Below are 21,672 nucleotides of genomic sequence, written 5' to 3'. Positions count from 1 at the left end.
CAACGCAAATAAAAATCTGAGTTGGTTTGTAATTCCCCCAAAAGGTTTAACTTCGGTTCTGCATTAAAAAAGTAACCCTAAAACTTTGTGAAACTTGGATGAAGTGTAGGGTTCTGCAGGTACCTATGGGGGGGTGGGAGGCGAGGCGAGGCGAGAGATAGAGAGAGATAGAGAGAGAGAGAGAGAGAGAGAGAGAGAGAGAGAGAGAGAGAGAGAGAGAGAGAGAGAGAGAGAGAGAGAGAGAGAGAGAGAGAGAAACACACGAGTCCGGACATGCGAAGCGTAAGAGTTGTATGTTCAGGTTTGGATTCTGGCAGGGTCAACTCAGCCAATCATCCTTCTGATGAGAATGAGGTGATTTCCAAAGGTGTGCAGTATAGCAGCTCCACTGCATAGCTCATTAAGGGCCTGGACATTTTGGGTCGACACTAGGTGCTAAGCGCTAGTCTTCTGAATGATGTTGCTACCTTAAGTCTGAAAAGCAAACCTGCAGCTGGCACTCCAATGCCTTGCTTCAATATGGTAGTGAATGGTCAGACTGGTGTGGTGCGTCTAGGCCCAGTTCGAACAAACTGAACTACAGTAAGTTCTGATATTGCCCCCCCCCCCAATCCTCCACCAATGTACCATTTAGGAGTTTGTGCTGAGAATTTTGTCCTTTTCAAGCATGTGTATGAAACTCGTGGGTAAAAAAGAAATAGTGGGGTAGATGTGGAAAAACATGAGCGAGGTCACATTGAGAACAAATGTAAATTTCTCCCCATTAGATATTTATTAACAACGAATGGCACGAATCCATGAGTGGCAAGAGGTTCCCAACGCACAACCCATCCACCGGTGAGAAGATCTGTGACGTGGAGGAAGGCGATAAGGTAAGAAGTGAGATCCTGAAGTGAGCCAAGATTTGTGAGCTGTGCACCCAGGGATGGCAGACTTTCACCTGGTGATCTGATGACTCATCAATGGTCAGTCCCTGCTGCTAGTGCATGCAGGGCATAGGTTGGTCAGTAGGATGGGGGAGGGGTTTGTGAGCTTCAGATTTTCCAACAATTACGCTGGCATATAATGTTACAACACATTACAGGACAAGCCGGGTGCACGAGAGGGGCTTAAGGGGCAGCGGAAAGGGAGAGGAATGCGGAAGGGTAGGGGTACTATGTGAGAGAAAGCACATTATTATATGAAATAACCAACATTTTTGAAGTCTTTCCAAACAAAGAGATAGAGTGTGTGTGTGTGTGTGCGTTTTTTACTGTGTGTAAAAATTCCTGGTGAAATCCGACAGACACCTCGCCATACCCGACTGATAGCACCTGCCACCATTTATCACAAAATACATTTAGGTGTGAGGGAGGGGGTGGTAACACCCCCACACACTCCCAGAAGCTATGCTTGTGAGTGTATGTATTACATAAACCATTGTTTGAAGCTCAGAGTAAGAGTGGATGGAGTAGCATACTTATAGATTGTGAGCAAGCTGCCAGTTGTGTCCCAGAGGGCCCCAAAACCTCGTAGGCCTCCATTAAGTGGGACCTTTTGCTACCATGTCATTGTATGGTGGTGGACCTGTTGTTAGCTGTCCTGCCACGTGGAAATAGTCTGAATTGCACCAGAGGGGGGGTGGCATTACCTCCCCCCTCTCAAGGGTGGCCATCTTTGGTGTAGAATGGTGCCTCACCCGAAAAGACATTAACATGCACTGCAATTACTTAAAATTACATTATCTCATGAAACCGTTTCTGTCGTGGGATTTTTATTGTACGTTTTTATTTTAACCTTTACAATGGTAACTGCTCCTATGCCGTTTTTTGACCTTATGTCGCCGTCTCTGAATCTGTGCTTACGTGAACTTATTCTGGTAGTATGAGCCTGTGCTCATCTTAAACGCTGATATGTAACTTGGTAAAGTTTGTGCTACATAATACTTGAATATATATATATAATATATCCATACACATATATAGCATGGAGCCCCTTTGCTCACTCTGCCATTGTTAGACCTGGCATCTTTGGCGTGGTTTCCCCTATCTTTTTGCCTCTACCTCCTGTATTTTTGATGATGTGCTGGATTTCGTTTTTGCTGGTTTAGATGCTTTGGACACTCTGCCACTGCTGATCAGTGCCAGAGTGTAAGTGCTCCCTGTGTAAATTGTTATTCTGATTGAATATACCTGTTTGGCATATTTGTATCACCATGAAGTCCCTAGTAAAGTGCACTGAGTGTGCCAGGGCTGGTGATGACAAATGCTACTAGTGGGCCTGCAGCACTGATTGTGCCACCCACAGGAGTAGCCCTAAGATGATGTCTCAGGCCTGACACTGCAGTGCCTGTGTGCAGTTTAGAACTGCCATGTCCTCCTGGTCAGTGTCCCCACTGACCAGGCCTAACCCTTCCCTTTTTGTGCACATCAGTCACCCCTATGGAAGGCCCAAGGTACCCCCCTGGGCAGGGTGCAGTGTATGTAAAAGGTAGAGCATGTACTAGTGCAGGTGACATGCTCTGGTAGTGAATGGCAGCCATTTTCGTTTTTCACTACTGTAAGGCTATCTTGCTCCATTGGTTAACATGGGGGATGCTGGCTACAGTGGTTAACAGCATTTCTTCCCATAGGAACAAGATAGGACATAAGTATCCAGTATCCCTGAACTCAGAATTTAATAACACATCTTTTAGGAAAGGTTGTTTTTAAATCCTGTGTTTGAGAACAGCACTTTTAGAAAGTTGCTGTTCTCTTGTCTGACCCTTCTGTGTGCCTGGGCCTGTTTGTGTATTGACTGTCTGGTTTGAGAGTGACAGGGGCTGGGGGATTCCCCAGGAGGCTGGATGAGTCAGCACTAGGCTGAATGACTGCAATTGCAACTGGAGTGGTGGGAGGAGTTAGCACCTGGGCTGAATAGGGCTGTGCCTGCCTTCCACAATGCTGGCTCCACCCCCCTGCTGGGCGGCTGAGGACCCTGCCCCTCACTCTGAAAGGAAAGATGCAGCCAGCAAAAGAAAGTGCTCAGGATCCACCCAGAACTGGTTCAGACCGGGCTCAGGGCCCACATGCACCCAGAGAACAAAGACTTTAGGGGTATAAGTACAGGACCCCTGACAACAGAAAATTAGATCATCCTGGAATCAAGAAGGAACCTCTGCCAAGGAGAAAGCTGAAACTGAAGAAGAAAGATTTTATGGCATGACACGGAGGCCAATATTATGCAAATCTCCTTTATTGCGTAGCTCACAGCAGCAACAATGAGAGATCTAGAACTTGAATGAACATTCCAATAGAGAGGATATAGTCCATGCACACACAGTAGACTTCCTTCTTTGTTGCTGCTGCTCACAAGATAAGTACCTTATATTTGCTCTCCGCACTTTACTTGTCTGTGCTCTCTATATGTATTAGATTGGGTCGAGGGAGACTGTTTTGAATGTGTTTCTTTCCACCCTACTCCCCTCCTCCCTTTAATTGGCAGCATATTTTACAGACTTTACATATTTTATATATTATATATATTTTCATGTTTCCTTATATCTTGCTTGGCGGCTATCCTGTTCCCTAATCTGGCAACCTTGTGCCTCCCTGCCTGTATCTTCTCTCTGCCCCTTTCCAGCCTCCTGCTCTCAGGAGCGGCGCACGGTGTTTCTCCCCACCCGCCCGCTCCCTCACTTTCCCCGACCCCCCCCGGCCCCTTAAGGCCGGGCGGTTCCCCTTCCGCCTAAGGGCCTAAATCCTTGATTTCCTTCGTCTTCCCCCAATACCGCTTGGCCTCTCACGCGGGACCGGCGTCTTTTGAAACGCCGGCCCGCGCTCTTCGCCTGCACGCGCTGGGGCCTCGCACCGGGACCGGCGTCTTCTGAACACCGGTCCCGGCCTCACACGCGTCTCCATGGTGAGGACACGGCGCCCTCGCTCCGACGCGAGGCCGCGCCGTGTTACCATGGAGACCGGCTTAAATTCAAAGACGGGCAAATGAGCCTCGCTCTATACGCGAAGATAGAGCGAGGCATTTAGGAAACATTTGAGAGGCATTTACAAGGCTCTCTCCTACCTGCTAATTTTAGGAGTCTTGCCCGCCTTCGGTTTTTCCCGCGGATCCTCGGCGCTGTCGAGCCCACATCCTCCACCAACCTGCACAGCTAATCCAAAAAAAAAAAAAAAAAAAAGATTACTGATACAGAAGAAGGACTAAAGGGCACAATTTACAAGAAACTAACAAAGGACTCACAACCCTTCACTGGGACTGTTAGAGGAAAGACCCTTTCCACTACCCCTGTTGCCATAACTACATTACATCCATTTTGTTCCCAACATTCTTTCTTTTTCAGTTGATTCCCACTGCTTACTACCTTTCTGATCCCAGCTTATCAACATGTCCTCTGACCCTTCTTCATCCTCTATGGAGGACAAATTGGAAACCCTTATCAACAAAACGCTTGACAAGGTAATGGGATCCCTTGAGGACACCATTAACAAAAAATTGGAAACCCTGGCCAAATCGGCTTGGCCACCTATGAGGACCCAAGGGGACCCTACTGAGGCCTCAACAAGCCATAGAAAAAGGCAGTCCACCTCGAATCCACCCCAAATGGCTAAAAAAAACAAAAGCGCAAAGCCTTTGCTCTCTGATTCACGCTCTGGCGGTGACAATGCTGGTGCCTCGGGCACGCTGGATGGGCAACTCAGAGGCCCTAGCCTTCCTATCCCCATTGATAGCGACGAGGGAGGTGAAGACGAAATTGACCTGTCTTGCTCCTCAGAATTTGACTCCGATCAGGAGGAAGGCGAAATCACAAACTTATCTGGTGAGGCATCAGGGGCCTCGGGCTCAAAAATGGGGATACTTGACCCCTTTGGGGAGCATATGTTCGACCCGCTCCTCATCAAGCACCCACTCTCCCCAGAGTGGACACCTGCCCAACATATTGCCGAATACCTGTCCTTTTGGCTCCGCAAAGAGATACCAAAGGAGGTCAGGGCTCGCCTCAGGTCCGAATGTCCTCGCCCCTCCCTCCCCGACAAAATAGCCATGACCCCCGAACTAGACAGTAAGGTGGTGGCATTCATTGCCAAGACGGGGAAAGACCCCAGGAGGGGACTCGACAGAGGACTCAAATCCTGCCAGGACAGACTACTGGATATCACTGGCCCCCTGACCAAAATGTTTGAGATGGCTGAAGGAGCCTATGTCTCTGATTCCCCCATTGACCCAAAAGAACTGCGACAATGGGCGCAAAGGGCTATATGCCTCCTGGGCAATGCAAACACCGCTCTCTCTAATGAAAGACGTAAGAGCGTGCTTCTCAAGATTAACCCTAAACTAGCTGAGCTATCCAACAAAGAAGGCGGCGCTTCCTCCCAAGGCCTTCTCTTCGGAGAAGAATTCATTAGGGATATGGCCAAGTACGTGGGAGTCTTTAACTCCATCCAAAAATCCCAGAAAGATATTAAAAGGGTCTTCAATACCAGAGGAGTTTTTTCCCGGGCCGGGAGGATGCGGGGTCGATTCCCCGGCCGTGGAAATGGCTCGACAAGACCCTTTGGAGGACGAGGAGGAAGGTCCTTTCAGTCCGGTTATGGCTTCCAGTCATCATCCTTCTTTCCCCAAAGACAACGATCCAGAGGAAGAGGATTCAGAGGCGAAAGGAGGACGAGACCCTTCTCTACCGGTAAGATCTCCCAAAGACCCTTCAGATACCCCTATAAAGGTGGGCGGGAGACTAGCCCTCTTCTCTGGGAACTGGACCGTAGTAAGTCAGGATCCCTGGGTGTTAGACACCGTCAGAGGGTACAAAATAGAATTCGTCGGCTTCCCTGTCCAGAAGAGACTTCCCCAAGAAATACGCTTCTCACAAAAAGATTCTGCTTTAGTTTCCCAGGAAGTAAAGGACCTCTTTTCAAAAGGTGCAATCCGGCAGGGAAAAGAAATCGGCTTTATCAGCAATGTCTTTCTCGTAGAGAAGAAGGACAAGAAAATGAGACCCGTCATAAATCTCAAAGATTTGAACCAGTGGGTGGTCTTCCGACATTTCAAAATGGAGGGAATCCACCTTCTCAGAGATGTTCTGAGGAAGGGCGACTGGCTCACTCGCCTAGACCTCAAGGACGCATATCTGACTATTCCAATCTGGCCCCCTCACCAAAAATTCCTTCAATTTCTCTGGGAGGGCAAACTTTGGCAATTTTGCAGCCTTCCCTTCGGCCTCTCCTCAGCCCCTTGGTGCTTCACCAAGGTTCTTCGTCCCATAGCTGCTTGGCTAAGGAACCAAGGGGTCAGACTGATCCTCTACCTCGACGACATCTTGATAATGGCCGAATCCAAAGAGGTCGCTTCTCGACACACTACCCTTGCCATAAATCTTCTGGAACACTTAGGGTTCGTGATAAACACGAAAAAATCCTCCACTTCTCCAACCCAAGTCACTCAGTTTTTGGGTTTTTCAGTAGATACTCTCCATGCCGAACTGAAACTCCCTGGCGACAAACTCAGGAAACTGAGGAAAGAGCTGAGGAAAGTGCTAAAGATTCACTCCTTTCCCCTAAGGACCCTAGCGAGGATATTGGGTCTACTCTCCTCAACTATCCAAGCAATCTACCCAGGTCCCCTTCACTATCGAGCGCTTCAGAGGCTCAAAGCCAAAGCCCTCAGATTGAACACATCCTACTCCCAAATGGTCTCCCTGGACACCGACTCCAAGAAAGAGATCATATGGTGGTTGAAAAATGCAGAAGCCTGGAACGGCAGAGCAATCTTCGGAGAAGAACCAGACTTAGTCATTCACTCGGATGCGAGCCTGGAGGGATGGGGCGCGACCTGCGGCGACTGCTCGACCGGGGGACTTTGGACCCAACAGGAAAAGGATCTTCATATCAACTGCCTGGAACTTCTGGCGGGATCCTTTGCCATCCAGAGCTTTACCAAAGATCAGGCGAAATGCTCAGTCATGCTTCGCATGGACAACGTGTCCGCTGTGAGATACGTGAACAAAATGGGTGGCCCTCATTCCAAGGGCCTCTCGGACCTAGCCAAGAACTTTTGGGCCTACTGCCTCAACAAGGGCATTTCGGTCATTGCCGAACATATTCCGGGGTTGAACAATGGGGTAGCAGACTGGTTCTCCAGGAACTATGTGGATTCAAGCAACTGGAGACTAGACAGGAACACCTTCCTTGCGATTCAATCTCGGTGGGGCCCCTTTGGGATAGACCTTTTTGCGGACCGTCTCAATACTCAGTTGCCAAAATTTTTCAGCTGGAGACCGGACCCTCTGGCCTTGGGAATAGACGCGTTTTTTCAGAACTGGCTTGGTCTGAGACCTTATGCATTCCCACCTTTTGCCATGCTTCCTCGCCTCCTTGTTCAAGTCCGGAGGAACAAAGAGTCCATAGTAGTAATAACTCCCCTTTGGAGCTCCCAAGCGTGGTTCCCCATCCTATTGGAAATGAGCGTGGATTTCCCAATCCTCATCCCTGTTTTCAAAGACCTACTGGTAGGACCTCACGGAGAATACCATCCACTCCTTCTTCAGGGCACCCTGTCTCTGATGGCCTGGAAGATTTCAGGAGACAGTGGCAGATCCCTGGACTTTCGGAAGGCGCTTTCAGGCTCATGTCAGAATCATGGGCCCCCGGTACCAGAAAGGCATATAGATTGGCCTGGCACAAATGGGTTTGCTGGTGCCTTCGACGGGGTTATGATCCCGTTTCAGCTGATATAGTTCAAGTTCTTAACTTCTTAACTGAAATCTTCGCTTCAGGTCTGGCCTATCGGACCGTTAACGTTTATAGATCAGCTATTGCTGCAGGTCACTGCTTGCTAGATGGTTCTTCGGTAGGCCAAAATCTTCTGACCAAAAAACTTATGAGGAGTATGCGGGTTTTGAATCCTCCTCTACCAAAATATTCCGCTCTCTGGGACGTGAGAGATGTCCTCAGACTACTCTCCTCTTGGGGCGAGAACTCTTCTCTCTCTTTGAAGAAATTGTCTTTTAAATCAACTGTTCTACTCTGCCTCGTCTCCTTCAGACGTACCTCGGACGTTAAGGCCTTAGATGTCTCTAATAGGGCTTTTCAACCTGAGGGTGTTTGCTTTTTCATTAAAAGGCGGACTAAAACTTTGTCAACCTCTGTTTTCTATCCCTTTTTCCCTCAAAATGAGATCTTGTGTGTGGTACGTTGTCTCTTGGAATATGAGAAAAGGACCTTAGGTCTAAGGGGTTCTGTAGATCAATTAATCATTTCCCACAGGTTCCCTCATAAAGCTGTTTCCTCTCCCACCTTGGCCAGATGGGTTAAGGATGTCATGAAAGAAGCTGGTATTGATACTTCAATTTTCGGAGCTCACTCCCTCAGAGGTGCTTCAGCCTCAAAAGCTTTTATCTTGGGTGGCGGCCTTCAGGATATCCTTAGGGCTGCAGACTGGTCAAACGAATGTATCTTTAAGAGATGTTACTTTAAACCTGTTTCAAATGTGATTGATAATGTTTTGAACACACTTTGAACTTGCATAATATTGGCCTCCGTGTCATGCCATAAAATTTAGATTTTTCACAGCCTGCTGGGCAGAAAATCTGGATTTTATTAAGGACACGGAGGCTAAGATTATCCCACCTCTTTTATTCCCACCCTGGGAATGTTTATTACCTTCTTACTCTTCTTTTTCAGATTAATTTCTTCAAAAGAAGACTCGGATGAATTCTCTATGGTTCTACGTTGGATCCAGAGTCTTCTAAGTTATTCCTGATTATCTGGTTCGCTTACAAAGAAGGAAGTCTACTGTGTGTGCATGGACTATATCCTCTCTATTGGAATGTTCATTCAAGTTCTAGATCTCTCATTGTTGCTGCTGTGAGCTACGCAATAAAGGAGATTTGCATAATCTTAGCCTCCGTGTCCTTAATAAAATCCAGATTTTCTGCCCAGCAGGCTGTGAAAAATCTAAATTGTCCTGCTGTTGCACTGCTGGACTGACCTGTTGCTTTGCTGCCAAGGAGAGGGGAAGGACTTTGCTGCTGAGCTGTGTCCCCTGTCTTGAAGGAATCTCCAAGGGCCTGAGTAGAGCTGGCTCCCTGTTTTGAAGTTCCAGGAACAAAAGGACTTCACCCCCAGCTTCCCTGAACTCTGCTGAGAGAGTTCTGTCCTTCCTAGAGTGCTTGATCCAGTTTTGGGGCATCTGGAAGTTGTACCTGAGCTGGGAAGCTTGAAACTAAGCTTGAGTGACTTTTTGAACTTGAAAAGTGTTGCATCGCTCGCTTGCGGAGCGCATCCCCGACAGTGCGAGAAGTTTCCCGCCGCTACGGAGGTCGAGATCGTCGCAGCGCCTGACGCCGCTGCCAGAGACGTCGCATCCTTCGTTTGTGGGACGCACCAGACCGGTGCGGGAGAATCGAACATCGCTGCGAGTATCGTCGCAGAGCCTGTCGTCACTGGGTGAGAACGCCGCACTGCTTGCTTGCGGACCGCATCACGTCGCTGCGAGCATCGTCGCAGAACCATCGCATCAAGGAGCTGCGAGAGAGAGGATCACCGCTGGACCGCGCATCGTCGCCCCGGAGATCGTCGCAGCCCCTACGAGATCGTCGCATCGTGCCTTTGCGAGAACAGACTTCCTACGGAACCTACGCACCGGAATCCATACAAGTGGCCTTCCTCCCCATACAGACCGGATTCGTCGCAACACGCCCGCTGCTGCAGCGGGGCTGTCGCATCGCCTCCCCAGGGTCTCAGGAGCAACGCATCGCTTGTTTTCCACCGCACCAGCTTCTGTTTTTGGAACTTTGTTGCAACTAAAAGGTACTGTGAGTAAACGTGATGCAACTGTGAACTTTTCACGCATCAGTAGAGAATTCTATCGCAACGTAGAGAATTCTATCGCAACCTAAGAATTTTAACGCAACCTTAAGAACTCTTTTTGAAACCATATTCTTGAACTGTGTATGTTGGATTTTTGTCGTTTTGGTCTTGTGTAGTTTAGATTAAAATACCTTTATTTTTCTAAACTGTTGCGGAGTCAGTTTGTGGTGTTTTCACTGTGTTACTGTGAGTGTTGGTACAAATACTTTACGCATTGCCTCTGGTTAGCCTAGACTGCTTGTGCCAAGCTACCTAGAGGGTGAGCAGGGGTTATCTCAGAGGGTTATCTCCTTGCCCTGACTAGAAGCAAGGGTCCCTATTTGGACAGTGGTACCTACCTCTGCCAACTAGAGACCCCCAGATCTAACATTGGTGGTCAGGCGGTGGGATTTGAACTTGTATTTGTACTTGACCCACAGTAATTGGTGTACATCACTAGTGAGTGCAGACCACTACGCCACTGCATACTACTGGTTTTTGATTTTTTGATTCTATTTTTTTTTTTTTGGTTATAAACTTTTATTTGAAATCAGTACACACACACAGCTTCTCGCCTACAACCCGGGGGCCGGCAGCAAACCGTGGCAATCACAGTACAGAGAGTAGAAACAATATCTTAGAGTGTGCTGCCCGATCTGTATCCTAAGCACGCTGACCCCCATCACCCCGCCCCCCCCCCCCTTCCTAAGTGAGTGTGTAGTGATAGATGCGGTGATGTAGTGGATCTTACGGTGGAGTGTGTGTGTCCGCCAACCTAACCGGAATCTGACTGAACTCCCGCAACAATCCCGCCCAACCCCCCCACCCCCGACTGCCTAAGCGATTACCTCCGCCGTTACTCTGCCGCTTGGGTTCAGTGTGCCACCCTGCCCCACTCAAGGCCCATTTCGTATCGTCCCACCCCACTGCCGCCTGAGCCCTCGCACTATGTGCCCCCCGTGCAGGTGTTGTCTATTTGTCATGTGGCCCTCCAGCGTTCCTAGGGTTCAATATGTCATGTCCACAAACCCACTCAAGCTATTGAGTACCGTTTAACAGATCCTCCGAGCCCTCCTCCCCTTCCTGCCCCCCCTCAGTCTCCTCCTGAGCCGCATCCGCAGAGTCCTTAGTGGATCTGTAAGTCAGGTACAGGCCCCAGAAGTTTTTCGGTCTACTGACAGGGGGTTGAAGCTCGCTATAGAGCTGTGTCTGGGTGCAGCTGTACAACATATCCCTGGCCCATCTGTTTTTGGACGGAAGCGGACCTCGCATCCAGCAGAGTACCACCGCACGCCGAGCCATTTATACCCCATATCTGCTAGGCGACGTGTCGCCGGTGGCAGAATCTTTGTATGGCCCAGTAACGCCAGCGCCGGGTCAGCCGGGAGCTCTAGCTCAAGTATCAATCCTAATTCCTGAAAAATATCGTCCCAGAATTTGTTAACTCCCGGGCAGGACCATGCTAGGTGTATGAAATCAGCCACCTGTGCGTGGCAACGTTCGCACTCCGGCGTCTGTCTGAGTCCGTATCTATGTAAGCGTTCCGGGGTGTAGTACACACGTTGTAGAAATTTAAAGTGGATGAGTCTGTGCCTGGCGTTGAGTGACACCTTTCTAGTGTTCTGGCAGCAGTATTTCCACATTGCGTCGTCAATTGGTGTGTTGAGGTCCTGTTGCCACGCCAACCGGGCTTTCATGAGCGGCTGTTCCCCATGACGCTGGCCTGACTTGTACAGCCGCGAGATCAAGTGGCTCGGCGAAGGCGTTTTTATGACATTTGTCAGTTCTGGGAGTTCAGGAGGTTCCGCCATTGTCGGGCCCAGCAGTTCATGAAGCGCAGCCCGGACCCTGTGCAGGTGAAAGCGGTGCAGCAACGTCTCTAAGGTTCGCGGAGGGGCAACCTGTTCCCACGTAACCACCGTCCCGTCCTTGAATAGGTCCCCCAGTTTCAAGATGCCTAGTTGGTTAAGGGCGCGCGTGACCCCCTTCTCCCGTAGCGGTGCCAGCCACACGGCCCACTCAATGGGCACAAGCGGGGAGTATAGGAGAGCACATTCCTGTCTCTTGGCCAGGGAGTGCCAGGCATGGTTCGTCGAGGAGATCGAATCCAGAAATCCCACTCGACGCGTGGCTGGCTCAAATACTGTAGCCGGTGGGGGGAGGGGATCAGTGAACAGAGTCTCAAGCACCACATGAGGAATATTACGATCCCCATGTATCCATGTGTGCAAGTGAGTCGCCTGCGCGACCCTGTAATACATCTCCATGTCCGGGGCCCCTAGGCCACCTTGTTCGTACGGGAGCGTCAGAACTTGCCACTGGACCCGCGGCTATTTACCTCCCCAAGCCAGCCGTGTGAGAGTCTGCGTCAACATTTTAAAGAAGGCTCTAGAGAGAATCACCGGAATATTATTGAAGAGGAATAAGAACCTCGGGAGTACAATCATCTTCATTAGAGCGATGCGGCCCGACAGGGACAACGGCAGTTTACACCATCTGTCCACATCCTCAGTTAATTTATTGTAGGCAACGCCATAGTTTTCTCTCACTAAGATGTCTGGATCCGGATGTAGCTGTATGCCCAGGTATCGTATCGGGTCGTCAGACCACTGTAAAGGGTAGTCCATAACAAATTTACTTGTCACCGGGGTCAGAGGGAACGCCACCGATTTCTTCCAATTCACCTGTAATCCGGACAGCGCGCCAAACTGTACCACTTCTCTTAGCACAGGGGAGAGGTTGAGCTCCGGGTCTCTAATATACAGGAGCGTATCATCCGCGTACGTGGAGATGCAAATCTTGTAGGTAGGGAAACTAACGCCTTCATGACTATGATATTCCCTCAGAGCACACGCTAAGGGTTCCGCCACCAGGGCGTATAATAACGGTGAAAGGGGGCAGCCCTGTCTGGTGCCCCTGCAAATGTCAAAAGCTTCTGAGACTCTATCACCCAGCCGCAGCCTGGCCGTAGGCCTGTAGTACAAGGCGCCTATCATTTGTAGAAAGGGTTCGCCCAATCCCATCTTCCTAAGCACTCTCGACATATAGGGCCACTCCACAGAGTCGAATGCCTTTTCCATATCGAGGAAGACTGCCAGCGCCTTATTCTCTGGCTTCACATGCTGCATCGTTCCCAGTACCGTGCATATTTGTACGTGAGGCTCCAGGACGGGATAAATCCGGCCTGTTCCGGGGCTACTAGTTCCGGAGCGAGTAATGCTAGGCGTGTCGCTAGGACTTTGGCATAGAACTTCGCGTCCACATTGATCAGGGACAGTGGTCTGTATGAGCCGCACTCAGTGGAGGGCTTCCCAGGCTTCAGGAGCGTTACAATGAGAGCTTCCCGCATGGTAGCAGGCATGCTGCCTTCCATGCATATGTCGTCAAACAGCGTGGAGAGGAAGGGCACCAATTGGTCTTTGAAGGCCTTGTAAAAGCCAACAGTTAACCCGTCAGCCCCAGGGGCACTACCTGAGCGCATGCTCTCAAGCGCCTCCACTATTTCCTCCTTTTGTATGGGCATCATGAGGAATTCTCTCTGCGAGTTGGACAGCTGTGGCATTTTGATATAACTCAAGTAGTCGTCAATCGCCTCCTCCATTCCGGTTGACCGTGACTTATAAAGAGTGGAGTAATATTGCCTGAATTCCTCAAGTATCTGCCCCTCATCGGTAAGGGTCTCCCCCGAACTCGACACTAGCTCGCCCACTCTCAGTTGACGCCTCTCACTGCGGACTAATTTGGCCAGGAGAGAGCCAGGTCTATCACCTTCGCCATAGGTGCGGGCAGTGGCGTATTTCCCCATATGGTGCACCTCCCTGTCTGCTTCTGCGTTGTATTCCGTCACCAGCTGCTTAATTTGCTCCAGGGCTTCACCCTCAGGGTCCGCCCGCTGCCTTTCTTCCAGATCAGAGAGCTGATTCCCAAGATGTTGGAGTCTCTGCCTAATCGATTTCAGGACACTGGAATGCTTGGCCATGACTATCCCGCGCATGTATACCTTGAATGCCTCCCATAACGTCTGGATGATCTCCACAGAGCCCGCATTAGTTTAAAAAAAGCCTTCGATTTCGTTAGCGATTTCACCTCGAAAGGCCTCATCTAATAGGGAGTACGGGGGGAAACGCCACGTAAAGGGTGGGATTCTATGCACCGGCGTATCCAGAATCAGGAGGAGTGGAGAGTGATCGGACATGGTGCGCGGCAGTATCTGGCAATCCCTTACCCTATCGGAGAGGCGTCGGGATGCCAACCAGTAATCTATTCGGGTGTGGAGTGCGTGATAAGCGGAGTAGTGTGTGTATCCCCCTCTAGCATGGTGCCGATCTCGCCACACATCAAGGAGATCCAACTGTATTAACTCAGCCCGGACCACCGTGGCGGCAGCTGACAGGGCCCGGGGGGGTCCCGCCGACCTGTCGAGATTCGGATCTAGAACTAAGTTGAGATCGCCGCCCCAGAGTAAGTTAGTGTAGTCGTATGATTTGCACCTCCGGGCCAGTTTTGTGTAGAAGTCGGGGCAATCGTATTTCGGGCCATACACATTCACTACCATCAGGTCATGTCCCTTACCACGACACCTACATATTACATATCGGCCCTCAGGGTCCGCCTCTAGGGACGTCAGTGTGAGTTTGGAACGTGGATTGGCCCATGTGAGTGTTCCCCATGAGTGGGTAGTAAAGCCCGCCACCACACTACAACCCGCTAAACCTTTATGTGTCAACATCTTGCTGTTAAGGGGCAAATGAGTCTCCTGTATGAAAGCTAGGTCTATGTGGTGTCTACGCAAATAGCTGAGGACCTTAAGTAGTTTTCTAAAGTCGTTAAGGCCTCTGACGTTCCATGTCAGTACCCGCAAGTGATCTGGAGCAGTACCCTTCTGTGTACTATTGGCTTCAGCCATAGCCTCGTCGTGCAACAAGCGCATTGTAGTGATGTTGAAAAAGACTCGGGCAGCCCGGAGGGACAAAGGCGAACAGGCAGTGCAGCGTGTATGTGGCAGTAGTGTGCACAACAGGAGCAATCCAATAGACATCTAGTAGCGCAACAGCAGTCGAACAAAGCAACAACATCTATTCAATTACGGTCCCCAACATTCCACCCTCCACCCACAGCAGACCCACCCCAATTTGGCCTTGCATGTCCCCATCCCACCCAGCCCTCCCCAACAACAAAATCAACAACCCCATGTGCAAAGCGCTCGGGGGCAACGGTAGCAAGGCAACTCGTACTCTGCGCCCAACTCTCATCTCCAGTGCCCAGCCCCCCTCCCCCCGCCCTGCACCACCATGAAACCATCAAAGCATCAACCTACAGTCCGTTGCAGAATATCTCCCAGCCAACTCGTGACTGTTCCCCCCACCCCCTCCACCCCACACATAATGTCCACAGGACGCCAACTCGCAAGCGCGCCAGGAAAGTTCAGAGCAAGTGTTCAGGAGGATTCACAACCCGTAGTAATCCGTCATCACCCTGGATCCCCAGCCCCACTTATCTGTCACCACGTCCCTGCGAGGATCAGCCACGGGACCAGAACCCTCCCTACTCAAGGGCTGCAAATTCCACTGCTTGAGGTCACCGTTCTCTAGGCTTGGGGTATCCACTTCAATCTTGTACGTCCAATTGACCATCGTCCGCCTCCTTTTGATTATCAGGTAGTCCATTTTTCTGCTCCCTGGCCCATGATTTCAAGGCCTTCTGCAGCTCTGCTGGGTCAGTGAAAAAATGTGAGCGGCCCTGTCTATTCACTCGCAACTTGGCCGGGTATAACATTGCATAGTCGAGGCCCATGTCTCTGAGGCGTTTCTTGTGAGGGGCGAAATGCTTCCTTGCCTCCTGAACCCGCGCCGTAAAGTCCGGAAAAATGGAAATCGCTGACCCCTCATATTGTAGGTCCCCCTTAGTTCGTGCCAGCCTAAGCGCCGTGTCTCTGTCCTGATAGTTTAATAGCTTCGCAATGACTGGACGGGGAAGGAGCCCCGGTTTAGGTTGTGGGCCAAGCGTGCGGTGTGCACGTTCCACGACGAACATCGATGAGAACACTCCGTCACCTAAGAGGGCGGTGAGCTGTTTTTCTACAAAGAGTTCCATCCTTCCCGTCTGAGTGGTCTCCGGAAGGCCTGTGATGCGTAGATTGCATCGGCGGGACCTAGCCTCCAAATCCTCCGTCTTATCCTGGAGTGTTTTGATGAGTGTCTCCGCCCGCTGTCTCGCCGTGTCCAACTCCGACTGGGCCTCCTCCACCTCCGTGATCCGCCGTTCAGCCATGTCATGCCTTTCCGAGTGCTTATCAAGGCGTTCCGCCATGCAGTCCATTCGGTAGGACATGGCGTCTGTTAGATCTGGGGGTCTCTAGTTGGCAGAGGTAGGTACCACTGTCCAAATAGGGACCCTTGCTTCTAGACAGGGCAAGGAGATAACCCTCTGAGATAACCCCTGCTCACCCTCTAGGTAGCTTGGCACGAGCAGTCTAGGCTAACCAGAGGCAATGCGTAAAGTATTTGTACCAACACTCACAGTAACACAGTGAAAACACCACAAACTGACTCCACAACAGTTTAGAAAAATAAAGGTATTTTTAATCTAAACTACACAAGGCCAAAACGACAAAAATCCAACATACACAGTTCAAGAATATGGTTTCAAAAAGAGTTCTTAAGGTTGCGTTAGAATTCTCTACGTTGCAATAGAATTCTCTACAGATGCGTGAAAAGTTCACAGTTGCGTCACGTTTACTCACAGTACCTTTTAGTTGCAACAAAGTTCCGAAAGCAGAAGCTGGTGCGGTGGAAAACAAGCGATGCGTTGCTCCTGAGACCCTGGGGAGGCGATGCGACAGCCCCGCTGCAGCAGCGGGCGTGTTGCGACGAATCCGGTGTGTATGGGGAGGAAGGCCACTTGTATGGATTCCGGTGCGTAGGTTCCGTAGGAAGTCTGTTCTCGCAAAGGCACGATGCGACGATCTCGTAGGGGCTGCGACGATCTCCGGGGCGACGATGCGCGGTCCAGCGGGGATCCTCTCTCTCGCAGCTCCTCGATGCGTTGATTCTGCGACGATGCTCGCAGCGACGTGATGCGGTCCGCAAGCAAGCGGTGCGGCGTTCTCACCCAGCGACGACAGGCTCTGCGACGATACTCGCAGCGATGTTCGATTCTCCCGCACCGGTCTGGTGCATCCCACAAATGGAGGATGCGACGTCTCTGGCAGCGGCGTCAGGCGCTGTGACGATCTCGACCTCCGTAGCGGCGGGAAACTCCTCGCACTGTCGGGGATGCGCTCCGCAAGCGAGCGATGCGACACTTTTCAAGTTCAAAAGTCACTCAAGCTTAGTTTCAAGCTTCCCAGCTCAGGTACAACTTCCAGAGGCCCCACAACTGGATCAAGCACTCTAGGAAGGACAGAACTCTCTCAGCAGAGTTCAGGGAAGCTGAGGGTGAAGTCCTTTTGTTCCTGGGACTTCAAAACAGGGAGCCAGCTCTTCTCAGGCCCTTGGAGATTCCTTCAAGACAGGGGACACAGCACACACTAAAGTCCTTCCCCTCTCCTTGGCAGCAAAGCAACAGGTCAGTCCAGCAGAGCAACAGCAGGACAATCTTCCTTCTTCAGTTTCAGCTTTCTCCTTGGCAGAGGTTCCTTCTTGATTTCCAGGATGATCTAATTTTCTGTTGTCAGGGGTCCTGTACTTATACCCCTAAAGTCTTTGTTCTCTTGGTGCATGTGGGCCCTGAGCCTGGTCTGAACCAGTTCTGGGTGGATCCTGAGCACTTTGTTTTGCTGGCTGCATCTTTCCTTTCAGAGTGAGGGGCAGGGTCCTCAGCCGCCCAGCAGGGGGGTGGAGCCAGCATTGTGGAAGGCAGGCACAGCCCTATTCAGCCCAGGTGCTAACTCCTCCCACCACTCCAGTTGCAAATGCAGTCATTCAGCCTAGTGCTGACTCATCCATCCTGCTAGGGAATTCCCCAGCCCCTGTCACTCACAAACCAGACAGTCAATAGACAAACAGGCCCAGGCACACAGAAGGGTCAGACAAGAGAACAGCAACTTTCTAAAAGTGCTGTTCTCAAACACAGGATTTAAAAACAACCTTTCCTAAAAGATGTGTTATTAAATTCTGAGTTCAGGGATACTAGATACTTATGTCCTATCTTGTTCCTATGGGAAGAAATGCTGTTAACCACTGTAGCCAGCATCCCCCATGTTAATCTATGGAGCAAGATAGCCTTACAATAGTGAAAAACGAAAATGGCTGTAATTCACTACCAGAACATGTTACCTGCACCAGTACATGCTCTACCTTTCACATACACTGCACCCTGCCCAGGGGGGTACCTTGGGCCTTCCATAGGGGTGGCTGATGTGCACAAAAAGGGAAGGGTTAGGCCTGGTCAGTGGGGACAATGGCCAGGAGGACATGGCAGTTCTAAACTGCCCATAGGCACTGCAGTGGCAGGCCTGAGACACCATTTTAGAGCTACTCCTGTGGGTGGCACAATCAGTGCTGCAGGCCCACTAGTAGCATTTGTCATCACCAGCCCTGGCACACCCAGTGCACTTTATTAGGGACTTCATGGTGATACAAATATGCCAAACATGTATATCCAATCAGAATAACAATATACACAGAGAGCATATGCACTTTAGCACTGATCAGCAGTGGTAAAGTGCGCAGAGTCCTATTGCCAACAGCCACGGGTCAGGAAAAATAAGTGAGGAAGAAGCAAAAAGTTTGGGGATGACCCTGCAAGAAGGGCCAGTTCCAACACAACCCCCTTCCAGCCTAAAGCCAGGGTAGACCAAACGATACCTCGATGGGATTTCCTGCTTAAGGGGATAGAACACGGAAACTGGCCCACACAGCAGGGCAGTCCTGTTCTACGCCGTCCTAAACCCAGTTGGATCACTCTATCCATACTCTCAGAGTCCACCAGGCCAATCCATGTGGAAACCTTCTCTTCACCTGTGGACACCACCCGTACAGCACCTAACCTTAATTTACTCACAGGTGTGTCCCAACAGACCAACAGCAAGCCACAGTGACCACCAACAGTGATCGTGGATGAGACCCAGGCCTCATGCCTCTCATGGCTCTCAAACCCCTGTGGCATCAGACGGTGGGGGGTAGTAGCCCCAGGTGCTTGGCACCCTTTGTCCACTCCCTCTCTTGTCAGGTCAGGTCTGACATCCTGGCACTGACCCACCAGTCCCGGACCAGTATCCGGCGGCTGGACAAGAGGCTGAGGTGGGCTTCTCCACACCAGGTCCTCCTCTTCCTTGGGGCTCTGTACCCTCCCACCTGGAGCGGTACCCCCTTCTAGAATAGCCAGGGCACCTGTGGCAGGTGTCCCGCACCATTCATCCACCAGTTCAGGGGTGCTAGCCTGCAACTGGCTTTCCAGGTCAGGAGGGATACCCCGGGCCTGGCCCTCAAACCTAGGCTCCCAAGCCTCCAGGTCAGACAACACCTGAACCTGGCTTCCCCACCTAGGGTTTAACCCCTCAGGTTGTACCGGGGTCAGAGACAAGGACTCCCTCCCTCTGTACCCCCTTCCAGAGCGCTGCGCCCTCCCTACTGGAGGGGTACCTCTGGGAACCATATTGGTCAGGACACTGGTTACAGATGTCCTTCCTTCCAGGTCAGGCAAATCCTGAACCTGGTCTCCCAACCCAGGGACCAAAACCTGCGGTTGTGCATTTGCCTGGCACGCCAGGACTTCTGGGGACTCACATAGTACCCCCTTGAGGGTGACACACAACTCATGTGTCCTGTGACAGTCTGCCTGGCGCAGATCTCCCGACCCCTGTCCACCTGACAGCGCGGGAAGATCCCCCAGGACAGAAGTGAGGTCACCATGGTCACTCACTGGGGACTCAGCCCTTCTGACTGGTCCCTGACCCACTGGTTCTCCCACTGGGGACTCCTTCCCCATCTCACCCCTCAGTCTGGATTTCTGTACCCTCCCAAATGGAGTGGCACTGCCAGACACCAGAACTGATGGAGGCCTGGTTACAGGCACTCCCCGTTCACCAGACACTAGGAGATCCTCCTCGAATGGCCTACAAGTACAGTCTAGGTCCCCAATCTGGTGTTCCCTTAAGGAACCCTCCAGGCCTTGAGACTCGGTTTCGGGCACCGTGAGACACACCGTCCCACACTCACTCCTTCTCCACTGAGACCGGACATGAGCCCCTACTCCCCTCCCACTACACTGGGGCCTAACTGGGCTACACTGAACCTCTTCCACCTCACAGGTCTGGAAGATCTCTAAGCCACTCCTTTTGGGATCACTCCCCAATGCCTCCTCAGACTCTCTGGAATCCACCAAGAGGTCTGCCTCCAACGCAAGCTCTCTGGGATCAGAGAACTCACCCTCCACCGGGTGTTGGCATAGCTCTGGAAAACAGGGACTTAAAATATGCTCTCCAACAAATGAATCACACAGCCCCCCACAGTTGTTAACCAAGCTACCCTTTGCCTCACCCTCCAGTGCCTCACACAGGTACCCCACACCACTCTCCTGAGACTGGCAAGACAGTATCTGACTGTCTCTGTCACACAACCCACACTCTTCCGGTTGGTCTTCACACACACACACCAAGGTTTCTACCACGGGGGAACCCCTCTCCCTGTAACTCTCTTCTAGAGTCAGTAGAGTGTCCCTCCCACCACTAGGAATATGGTCCCCTGTGCCAGTCCCCCAATCTACTTCAGGGACACTGCACTCCACTGGAACTATATCATAAACCTGAACCCCCTGGTGTATGTCGACCCCCTCCCTCAAGTCAGGCGCCACATCTCTGGGTGTTTATACCTTTCTCTCAGCACTAGATATCTTAATTATGCTGCCACCATCTGAGCTGGACTCCACCTCCAACTCAGCAAAGCTCACCTCTTGAGCTACCCATGTTTCTTCTTCAGCTGAGACCCTCATGGCCTCACGCCTCTTGAGCTCCAACTCAAGCTTCCTCATTCTTAATTCATGGGCCAAGGTCAATTTCAATTCCTCCAGGGCACGGGCATGTTTGCGCTCCTCCGCCACCCTTTCTTCTTCCATTTGCTCCAGCTCCATTTCAAGCCTCAACATTTCTAACTCATGATCTCTCGCCCTTTGGTTTTCCTCCAACTCCTCTGGGGAAAAACTTTCAGATGAATGGTTGCTGCCAGCCCTTGAGGCTGCTCTGGACACAGGCAGATCCTGTGGCCTGAAACCATCCCTTTGTGCATCCTCATCCACTTCTGCACCACCTGTCTCCCCAGCCTCTTTGGTCTCCCACCAGGCCCTTAAGGCCTCCTGTAGCTCCTCCTTCTTGGAGTGGCGCTTTATGGGGCATCCAAAGTTCCTGCAGAACTGTCTGAGTTGACCTACTTTGTAATCACTTAACATTTCAATATCAAACTCCAGTTCCGCAACTTCACTTGCTGGTTTACCATTTAGAGACATGATGCTTGTATTCTTTCAGGGTTACGATCAAAAATGGAACAAAAAAAAAACTTAACCGTGGTATGCGGTGGCGTAGTGGTCTGCACTCACTAGTGATGTACACCAATTATTTATTTATTTATTTTTTTTTAATATATTTTTTATTTAAACCATTGCACAATTTACACAGTTCATTATAGATTCTTCAACCATCCATTGTATTCAATTATCGTATTACATCATACATAATAGAAAGTAAAGAAGAAAAAAAAAGAAAAAAGAAAGGGCAGTTTAGAATTCATTAAGCAACATATCAGCATCTACTCAGGTTATTTACTTATTTCATTTGCCGTGTCATGACCTGTTCAAGTCTCACAAATCCAGTCCTTCTTTCCATCTTATTATAGGATCCCATATCCTTAACCCCAAGCTC

General features: G+C 50.7%; 1 protein-coding gene across 1 annotated transcript in view; it reads left to right on the top strand.

The window, feature by feature from the left end:
• Positions 1 to 21,672, top strand: part of ALDH1A3 (aldehyde dehydrogenase 1 family member A3) — a 292,251-nt gene that overhangs the window by 93,869 nt on the left and 176,710 nt on the right. Inside the window, exon 2 of the mRNA XM_078684080.1 lies at positions 768 to 872. Within this exon, the coding sequence (XP_078540206.1) occupies positions 768 to 872 (105 nt within the window). The remainder of the gene's footprint in view (positions 1 to 767; positions 873 to 21,672) is intronic.

This window comes from Lissotriton helveticus, chromosome 3_1 (genome assembly GCF_964261635.1).
Source record: "Lissotriton helveticus chromosome 3_1, aLisHel1.1, whole genome shotgun sequence".
NCBI lineage: Eukaryota > Metazoa > Chordata > Amphibia > Caudata > Salamandridae > Lissotriton > Lissotriton helveticus.
Note: the sequence above shows the minus strand (reverse complement) of the source record. Positions and strands in the feature narration are given on the sequence as shown.